The 9,958-nt window shown below is 42.9% G+C and overlaps 1 protein-coding gene across 1 annotated transcript; it reads right to left on the minus strand.

Moving 5' to 3' along the window:
* Window positions 1–7,569: 7,569 nt before the first annotated feature.
* LOC142737005 (outer dynein arm-docking complex subunit 3-like) lies at window positions 7,570–9,561 on the minus strand. The gene is made up of 2 exons (XM_075849679.1): window positions 8,420–9,561; window positions 7,570–8,297 (listed from the first exon to the last, which is right to left on the minus strand). Exons 1-2 carry the CDS (start codon window positions 9,503–9,505, stop codon window positions 7,695–7,697), a joined length of 1,689 nt encoding a protein of 562 aa, XP_075705794.1. The 5' UTR covers window positions 9,506–9,561; the 3' UTR covers window positions 7,570–7,694.
* Between the last annotated feature and the right edge of the window lie 397 nt (window positions 9,562–9,958).

Consider the following 9,958-nt stretch of genomic DNA (forward strand, 5'->3'; position numbering starts at 1 on the left):
GTCATCACAGGTGATATATTCTTTTGAATCATTTAATGACTGAGATGAGAACAATCACATAAACAATGGGTGAAGTTTTATAAAAACAGTGCTTAAAGGGGTTGTCCACTACCGGACAACTGATGACCTATCCACCGAATAGGTCATCAGTATATCATCAGTGCGAGTCCGACACCTGGAGCCTGCACCGTTAAGCCGCTCCGGCTGCCTCCGGGCACTGGGCGTACATGCCGGAAGCAGTTGGTTCCGGCCACAGAACAGATGCCGAGCTGCAATACTGCAGCTCTGCTCCTATTCAAGTAAATAGAAGCAAAGCTGCAGTTCGGCAGCACAGACGCTATGCAATATACGGAGCCAACTGCTTTCAAAATAATGCGCAATAACATCCGGTGCCCGCAAGCAACCGAAGCAGCTAAACGGTGCTGGGTACCTGTGTCGGATATGCACCGATGATATACTGATGACCTATGCGGTGGATAGGTCATCAGTTGTCCTGTAGTGGAAAACCCCTTTAACTTAAAAGTTATAATAGTGTAAATATCAGTTGCTTTAGGGTTTGTCCACACGTAACGTATAAACGAAGACAAACTGCTGTGGAAAATCCGCTCCACTTCATGCATTTTTACTGTGGAAAATAGTGCGGATTTTGCTGCGTTTATTTCAAGGCTGTGTGTTGGTGATATTTCTTCATATTTCTTCATTTTCCGCACCAGTCCACTTTCCTCCACATGCTGAGGAACTATAATTACGCACCGCAGATGAATTTCTGGACTGAATTTTTCCGCAGCGTGTGGATGACATTTGTTCAATCACACCCACTTTGCTGCTACTGTGTTCCGCTGCGTATTTTCCGTCTGAAATTCCGGACGGAAAATGCACAGCAAATCCGTTACGTGTGGATAAGCCCTTATAGTGTAACAAATAAAAAAAATTGGAGACGTGTGGTAACTGCTTCCATAATTTGTGATAGATTTTGTAGACTGTTCTTTATTTCCTTATGTCTATAAATGGACACCGTATAAGAATAATAATCTGTTGGTGGCTACAGCATATTATTGTCTTTTTTGTTTATTTTTTTTCATTTGTAATACATTTAAGACAAATAAAGAAAAAAATATATGCCTAAGGCCTCATGCACACGACCGTGCTCGTAATTACGACTCGTAATTAAGAGCACGGCCGGGCACGGCCGGCCACGGGCAGCACGGCCCGTAAAATAAAAAAATAGAACATGTTCTATCTTTTTAACGGCACGGGCACCTTCCCGTGAGAAAACGGGAAGGTACCCGTGGATAACAGAAGTCTATGGGCCCGTTATTACGGGTCATAATTACGACCCGTAATAACGGGTGTTTTTACGGTCGTGTGCATGAGGCCTATGTGTGCTATTTATACACTCTTGCAGTGATGTTAGGGGTAGTTCACACAGATTTCTTTGCTGATTTTGATGCAGAAACCGCGTTGGAACTAGCTCCAAGAAACGCCCCACGTTGTCCCTCATTGATCGTAATGGGAGGCAGAGGCTTTTTTCCCCTCGGGTGTCTTTTGGCCGCTCGTGGAAGAAAAAAGCAGCATACTCTTTCTTTGAGCAGTTTCCACCTCTGACCTCCCGTTAAAATCAATGGGAGGCAGAAAAAAATAAATAAAAAATGTGGCGATCGTTTGGAGCGTTTTTTTTCCCCGGCGGTTTTTGTCTGCCTTTTTTGCATTAGATATAGCGGCTATAACAAACGTGAGTAAAAAACACAGCGGAAAAAAAAAGCGTCAAAAAACGTTGCCAATTCAAAATCTGCCTCAAAAGTAATTTTTAGGCAAATTTTCTGGCTGACAAAAGCTGTGTGAACACCCCCATACACTGTCTGAGCTGCTGTAGAGTTTAGAATGATAGTAATGTGGACAGCGTAAATAAGACAAAAACAGCTTGGCACCACTGGAACAATGGCCAACATTATCAGGTGAAATAGAGTTAAAGTCACTTTTAAAGAATGGAATCAGACATAAGGGTCTGTCACATTTGCCGACATTGTGATCACTAATGTTAAAGGGGTTTTCCAAGTTTTGGGCTGAGTTCACACGTCGCGGATTTCACGCAGATTTTCGTCGCAGATTTTACACTTTGCATTGCAAAAGGGTGAGATCTGCGTCAAAACCGCAACAAAATCTTCAACAAATCCGCAACGTGTGAACTCAACCTTAGACATTTCCTCTGCAATACATAAGCAATGCAGTGTTTTGCATGTGCGATCCAGCGATTGCATGGTCCCTAGGTGTACTAAAACAAAAAAACGTAAAAAGGCCGTACAGTCTCCGTTCCCATGTGCATGAGCCCTTAGGGACAATACTTCCATAATATGGCAAACTTTGGAATATGTCATGAATTTTTTCCCCATGAATTCAAAAAAACCTTTGTGCGCCCCTATAAAAACGGATGCACCTGGAGGTACAGTATGAGTTGTACAACATACATTCGTAATATGGCCATGTGCCTGGTCCCTTAGGCTGAGACTACACAGAGAAATTTGTAGTGGAACAGTTAGGCCAGGATCACACACACAGTTTTAATGCAGTTTTTGTGTCCGTTTTTGTCTCAGGTCTTTGAGTCAAACACAGGAGTGCTAAAGTAAGGAGATGTATCAGTCTTTTCTTTATACCTTTCTTTCCTAATTAATCCACCTCTGGGTTTCGTTCAAAAAACTGAGCCAAAACGGTCATAGAAAACGGCATCAAAACTGTGGTTCTACACAAAGCATTTTTGGGAGAAACGCTGTTTGTTAGTATCTTTTTCCTCCTAATTTTTGTGGCCAAAAAATGCTGCGGTCAGATGTTAGCTGAAAGTACATAGTGAAATATAAAACCCACTACAACAAAGCTTATTTGTTTTTTTTTTATATTTTGTAGCTCTTTTTAGATCAATGGCATTCTTTTTTTCAAAACATAGTATGCTATACGTATAGTGTTTCCGGGCATTTTTCCCATAGTATTCTCTTTAGGACTTAAAAAAGTAAAAATGTAATGTAATGAATATAAAAAAGCCACTAAAAACACTTGTAAAAATATTATGAAAAAGTCTTGGAAAAAAAACCGCAGAAAAAAGTGCGTTAGGCCTCATGCGCAGGACCGTAGTGTTTTTCTGGTCCGCAAATTCCCGGACCGTGGTCTGTATTTTGCGGATGAAATGTCATCCATAGTGCATTCGTGTGTCATCTGCAAAATGTGCATCATATAAAAAAGTGCAAGGAAAACAATGAGGCTGACTTCCTGTCGTCGCTTAGCAACACTTCCGCAAATTACGGATTTCATACGCAGGTGTATCTGCAGTTTCCACGGGCCCATTGACTTCTATGGACAAGTCCGTATCGAATTTGCAGGGCGTAATAAGACATGTCCTGAGTTTCTGCGGCAGATATTTGCGGTCCTGGAAGGAACCATGAAAACCACGGTCGTGTGCATTGTGCCATAGCAATGAATAGGTCCACAATTCACTCTCAGATTTGCGGGCGAATTGCAGACGCAAAAACATGTTCCTGTGCATGAGCCCTTACTCCGTGGGCCCCACTTATAAAAACGGTCTAGTAAATAAACTGTCTTTGTTGCCTATAGCGACCAATCACAGAGCAGCTTTCATTTTTCCAGAGCTGCATTGTGATTGGTTGCTATAGGCATAGACAGTTTTTCTGTTAAACAGTTCTGATTTATTGTGCAACAGTTGCATATAAATTTCAAGAAAGTGACACGTACTGACTTTTTCTAATGCAACAGCTCAGTCTCACACATAAAGATAGGCCTCCTGCACATGGGTCGGATTTGCTCCGGAAAACTGCAGCAAATCCGAGCAAGACACTGCAGAGAATTCTAGCCAAATCGTGTATAATTTGATACAGAATTTTAGCAGATTTGCCGCTGTGGACAACAGATGAGATGGGAAAAAAGTCAACATTTCTCCCATGTGACCGTTGCAGCCTGTAATTGGCTGCAGAGGTCACATGAGATGAAACCTCACAAATAGTGTGTTTTTGCTACGCATACTGCTGCGGAAACGCGATGTAGCTGTAAAAATCATTGCAGATTTTCCGTATCAGTTTTGTCTGTGAATTTAGTGTGATGCATTATTTATAGCAAACTTTATGTGCACCCAGGGCTGCCATCAGACATTTCTGGGCCCCATACAGTCAAGGCGTCTGAGAACCCATTGTCAGGGGATGGTATGTTGGCAACGGAAAATGGCAGGAGGGGGCAGGGGTGAGACGCACACAAGCAGTGGCTCTGTGGAGGGACAACACAGAGACAGTAAGTGAACAGGGGGTCTGTAAGTAGACAAGGAGGAGAGAATAGATGGCAGGGGCTTTGTGGGGGGGGGCATGGTAAAAAGAGTGGAAAGTGGCAGGAACAGGAGTGCCATGGAGGATACACACCCTGACAGGGGCTCTGTTGAGGGCCAGGGAGGAGACAGGTGGGCAGGAACTTTGTGGAAGGCGACAGTAGTGTGCAGGGGGCAACATTAACAAAATCATTGTACTGAAGCTGCTAATTTTACACAGCAGAGTCAGTCCCTAAGTTGTAGTGCTGGCTGTTGCTTTTAGTTTCTGCGGGCTCCACGATCTTCCAACGCCACGGCACACCTGAATGAAGTTTTTGCCTCCTCCTCACACATTGCACCCATGTCACCTGCGTAGACACCAGACCTGATGACAAAATTAATTCAGATCCCTAAATTAATTCAGACCCCTAAAGAAATACAGACCCGAGACCAGACTCCTACATTAATTCAGACCACAGGCCTCAGAGCCCTACATTAATTCAGACCCCCAACCAGAGCACTAAATAAATTCAAACCTTTGACCAGACCTCTAAATTATCTCAAACCCCTGACCAGACCCATAAATTAATTTAGACCCCGACCAGACCACTGAATAAATTCAGACCCCCGGGCAAACCCATAAATTGATTCAGACCCCCAACCAGACCCCTTAAGTAATTTAAACCCCCAACCAGACTCCTAAAAAAAATACGGACCCCTACATTAATTCAGTCCCTAGACCAGACCTATAAATTAATTCAGACTCCAGACCAGAACTGTAAATTAATACAGACCCCAGACTAGACCACTAAATTAATTCAAACCGCCAACCAAACCTCTAAATTAACTTACAGACCATACACAAAAAACTAAATTCAGATCTCAGACCCCCTATGTACTTGCCACTCCCGGGTCTTCGTTCCTCCACTTCCGGCCAGGCGCCGTTACACAACCATCTAACGCTGGCCAGCGTCAGGACCTTGGAAAGCAAAGCCACAGCGATAGTTAGTTTGGAGAAGATAATGGGCTCTGCAATATAATGGGTCCCGTTCCTTTCTCTAAACTAAGTACCACTGGGGATCAATTTGATGGTGGCGTTAGGCAGTGCCTCTTTTTTTCATTTATATGGATAGGCCACATGCACCAGTACCACTGGTACTACCCTGATGGTGGCCTTCTGTGCACCCGCGTTTTTCCAGCCTTTTTTTTTTTTACAGCATTTCCGTTGCTTAAACAATGTGCAAACTGCAACAAAACTGAACTAGCGTATTTTAGTTCAGAATTTATGCAGCCCATTGAAGTCTAAGGGACAAACAGGTAGAATCTCCGCTAAGAATACAAAGCATAAATTGACATACTGCGAATTTGAAAGCCACACCACAGAACACTTTCTGCATGACTTTTATGCGTTCTTTTTCTGCTGAGATTTGCAGAAATTTCATCCACTTTGTTGCTACTGTAAATAAGGTGGAATTTCCACACAGATTCCCTAAGGGTATGTTCACACAGGTTGGATACGCTGCGTAAAAGTACACAGAATATCCGACCTAGAACACACAGGGAATTCCAAAAGACTGAACCAAATTGTGGTGCAGATTTTAAGACGGTATCGCCACTGCGGATAGAAGAGCAGAAACAAAAAAAAAAAGCATTTTGCGTCCATCTGGTCCCTCTGCAGCTCGGCCTGCTGTGATGACACTGAAACCCATGTGACTGCTACAGCCTGTGATTGGTTGCAGCAGTCACATGGGATAAAACATCATCCCAGGAGCCGTGGTTAATTGGAGAACAGCTGGGGGAACAAGGCGCCGTTGCTATGACAACGCCAGGGTGGTGAGTATAGATTTTGTTAATTACATTTAAACAAGCAAAAGGGTTTAATTTTTCAGATTTGCAATTTTTTGTGGCGGAATCGCAGCTTTTTCACTGCAAAAATCGCAACAGTTGCTATTTGCTGCAGCTTTTACTTACCCATTGAATCCAATGGGGAAAAAAACAACGAAAAACTGCAACGATTCTGCAGCATAAGCTGACATGGTGCAGATTAAAAAAATGCACCGCAGGTAAATTTTCACGTATTCTCAGTGGATTTTTTTCTGCAGCGTGTGGATGGTATTTCTTCAAATCTCATCTACTTTGCTGCTACTGTAAGGGCATGCCCAGACGTGGCGGATTTCTTCCGCCACTGTCCGCATGAATGCCGCACAGAATCTGCGTTGCAGATTCTGTTGTGGCTTTGCCTAAAATGGGCATTAAATTGATGCGGACTAGCCGTTGCGTATTGAGAGGAAGAGGGCTTCCCTTCTCTCTATAAGTGCAGGATAGAGAGAAGGGACAGCCCTTTCCCTAGTAAAAGTAACAGAAATTCATACTTACCCGGCCGTTGTCTTGGTGACCCGTCCCTCTTTAGCCATCCAGCCCGACCTCCCTGGATGACGCGGCAGTCCATCTGACCGCTGCAGCCTGTGATTGGCTGCAGCCGTCACTTGGACTGAAACGTCATCCTGGGAGGCCGGACTGGAGGAAGAAGCAGGGAGTTCTCGGTAAGTAGGAACTTCTATTTTTTTTACAGGTTGATGTATCTTGTGATCGGAAGTCACTGTCCAGGGTGCTGAAACAGTTACTGCCGATCACTTAACTCTTTCAGCACCCTGGACAGTGACTATTTACGGACATCGCCTTGCAACGCTCCCGTAATTATGGGTGCACACACGTAGTCACCCGTAATTATGGGTGCACACACGTAGTCACCCGTAATTATGGTTGCACACACGTAGTCACCCGTAATTACGGGAGTCCCATTGACTTCCTCAGTCTGACTGTAGACCTAGAAATACATAGGTCCAGCCAGAATGAAGAAATGTCATGTTAGTAAAACCAATACGCTCCGCAGCACACATAACATCTACATAACATCTGCGGACTTCATTGCGGAATATTGACTCTCCGTTGAAGTCAATGGAGAAATTCAGCAATGAGTCCGCAACAAATCCGCTACACGTCTGCAACAACCATTGTATGCTGCGGACACCAAATTCCGCGCCGCAGCCTATTCTACGCAGCGGAATTGTCCGCAGCGTGTAAACGAACACAACTAAAAAGCTGTGGAAGGCAATGGAGAAACGTGTACACTGCGGATTTCCGCTGCGGACTGTCCACAGCGGAATTCCAGAGCAATTCCGCTACATGTGGTCATGTCCTTATACGCTGCAGATTTTCCGCTAGTTTGCCCAATGTTCACATACCCTAATAGTTATCAGCGTAGCCACGTTTCATGATGTTTTATTAGAGATAGAGAAGAAAACTTAAGAACGATAAAAGGGCATTCTAGATGTAATTGTATGATGTGGAACGAGTACAATAAGAAGTAAAAATCAGGTCAGGTATACCTCTTTCTCTACTTCACCCATTTCTCACACCAGAGATTGGCTTTTCTTTTGGTCATGGTGATTTTCTCGGAAAACATCTTAATACTTTCTCTTGTCATCACGTTACGTTCCTCTTCACTGTCCTCATCATCATACGTATCCTGCTTAGATGGTGACAGCAGTGAGATACGCAGGTTGCTTGCTGGGAGATTGCGCTCAATGGTATCTACAAACTCCTCATCCTTCATCTGCTTGAAGATTTCCTCAGTGTCTTGTCCTTCACACTGTTTTTGAAGGTTCTGTAGTTTCTGGCTCACAATGGCCAATAGATCCAGGACATTCAGATCTAGGGAGAAATCCTTTTCTGGAAAATGTATCCCAGGCACCTTAATATATTGGAGTCTTGTTGCAAGCCGCTTCACTTCAGATGTTGCTTTATTTAGGACTTTACTAATTTTCTCAGCCTCCATCTTAAAGTTGTCAAGTTCTTTTGACTCTACTTGCAGTTGCACTCGGAGCTCTTGCAAAGTCTTTTGATTTTTGGACAGCACGGTTTGCAGGTTTGCCTGGCTTGAGTACTTTAGTTCCTGGAGAGCATCATCCATTCTTTGTTGTTTTTCTTTTAACTCACTCTATCATTAAACAAAACCCACACAAAATATCTATGTAAATTAAAATGTCAAATAAAAAAATAATATGGCTGGTTTTGTAAAAATAAAGAAAATAACATTATAAAACTCTTTTTAAAACTTACCAGAGTTGTTTCAATTTTTGACTTCTCTTTCGCCAGGTATTTGTGTGCTTCTTCTTGCTTAATAAAGCGTTGCAGCACTTCACATTTATTAAATGCACCTGTGGCCTCCTTGATCTTTTCTAGGGCTTCTTCATAGGTACAGATTATTTCTTCTTCTTCTTCTTCTTTTGCAGGAGAGACCTTATAGGCTTCTATAGGAACTTCATCTCTAATAAAAACCGCAGCTTTGGCTTGTTCTTTCTCATACTGACGTCTCTCATTGAGCTGATGAGTCAAATCTCTCAGGATCTGTTCCCTGTTACTGCGCTTACATCGATATTCCTTCTTCAGTTGCTGATGTTCTGCCCAGACTGCATCCCGTGATATTGCAGCATTCTGATTCATAGTTTTCAGGTCTTTTAACTCATTTCCGAATAGCAGGATTTCAGTCTCTAGTTGTTGGATCTGTGGTTGGAATGTTGGAATTTCATCCTGCAAATGGATAGTTATTTCCCTGTAAACGCTGTTGATGTATTCCACATCCTGTAATTTTAGTCGTGTTTCTTCCAGCTTATTTTCTAGAAGTGGCTGAATCTGTTCTTCTTGGTTGGTATTATTATTCTGCTTAGCAGTAGCAATCTGCATGACCAGTGATTCCAGTTCCTCTAGGCGTCTTATGTGGACTTGCACCTGGTGACATAGGGCATTAAGACGTTTGATGTTATCATGGAGCTTGCACTCCTTGAGCTGGACAATAGCTGATCCCCCCTTAGCCTCTCTGTCTGCTTGTCTTCGCCTCTCCTGCGCTAATTCCTGCTTCAATTTCTTGTTTTCTTGCTGAAGAGACTCTATGGTGTCCTGATTTTTCTTGATGATAGGGATAGCACTCTCCTGGTACGCCCTGTGATCGTATTTTTGCAGCTGTATCTTTTGCTGTAATGCCACCATTTGGTCTTGAATTGATGGCTTTATTCCAGGAAGAGTTGTTGGAGCTCTCAGCATAACTGTCTTAGTATCTGCCCGATCTCTTTGGCTGCCACTCACTGTTCTGCCCAGGTGTCCACAACTTATGAGCTTCTTATGGGTAGTAACAGAAGAGTTTTCCATTTTAGCAATGTTTGTTCACAGCATTATTAACTTCTTTGTAGGTAGTCAGGATCCAGCTATTTGACAAATGACAGTAACTATAGAAGGAGCTCCTATTTATACTGCTTCTGATGTCACAGACACTGGCCAGCACTTACATCACATGCAGTCCTACCCCTATTTATGATGTCATTGCCACAACTCCATTTTCATACTAATATAACAGAAGTGGCCAACCCAAACATTGACAGAGCCGAATAATATCACATGACATTACACACATGTCCCATCCCTGCATTTAGTGTCATTTTCATGTTTCAGAAAATTAGATGTTTGATGCAGAGGACAGATTTGCCAATCAGCTAATAATATCCCACACATACATACACTACCGTTCAAAAGTTTAGGGTCACTTAGAAATTTCCTTATTATTGAAAGAAAAGCACAGTTTTTTTCAATGAAGATAACATTAAA

Source organism: Rhinoderma darwinii, chromosome 1 (assembly GCF_050947455.1).
Source record: "Rhinoderma darwinii isolate aRhiDar2 chromosome 1, aRhiDar2.hap1, whole genome shotgun sequence".
Classification (NCBI taxonomy): Eukaryota; Metazoa; Chordata; class Amphibia; order Anura; family Rhinodermatidae; genus Rhinoderma; species Rhinoderma darwinii.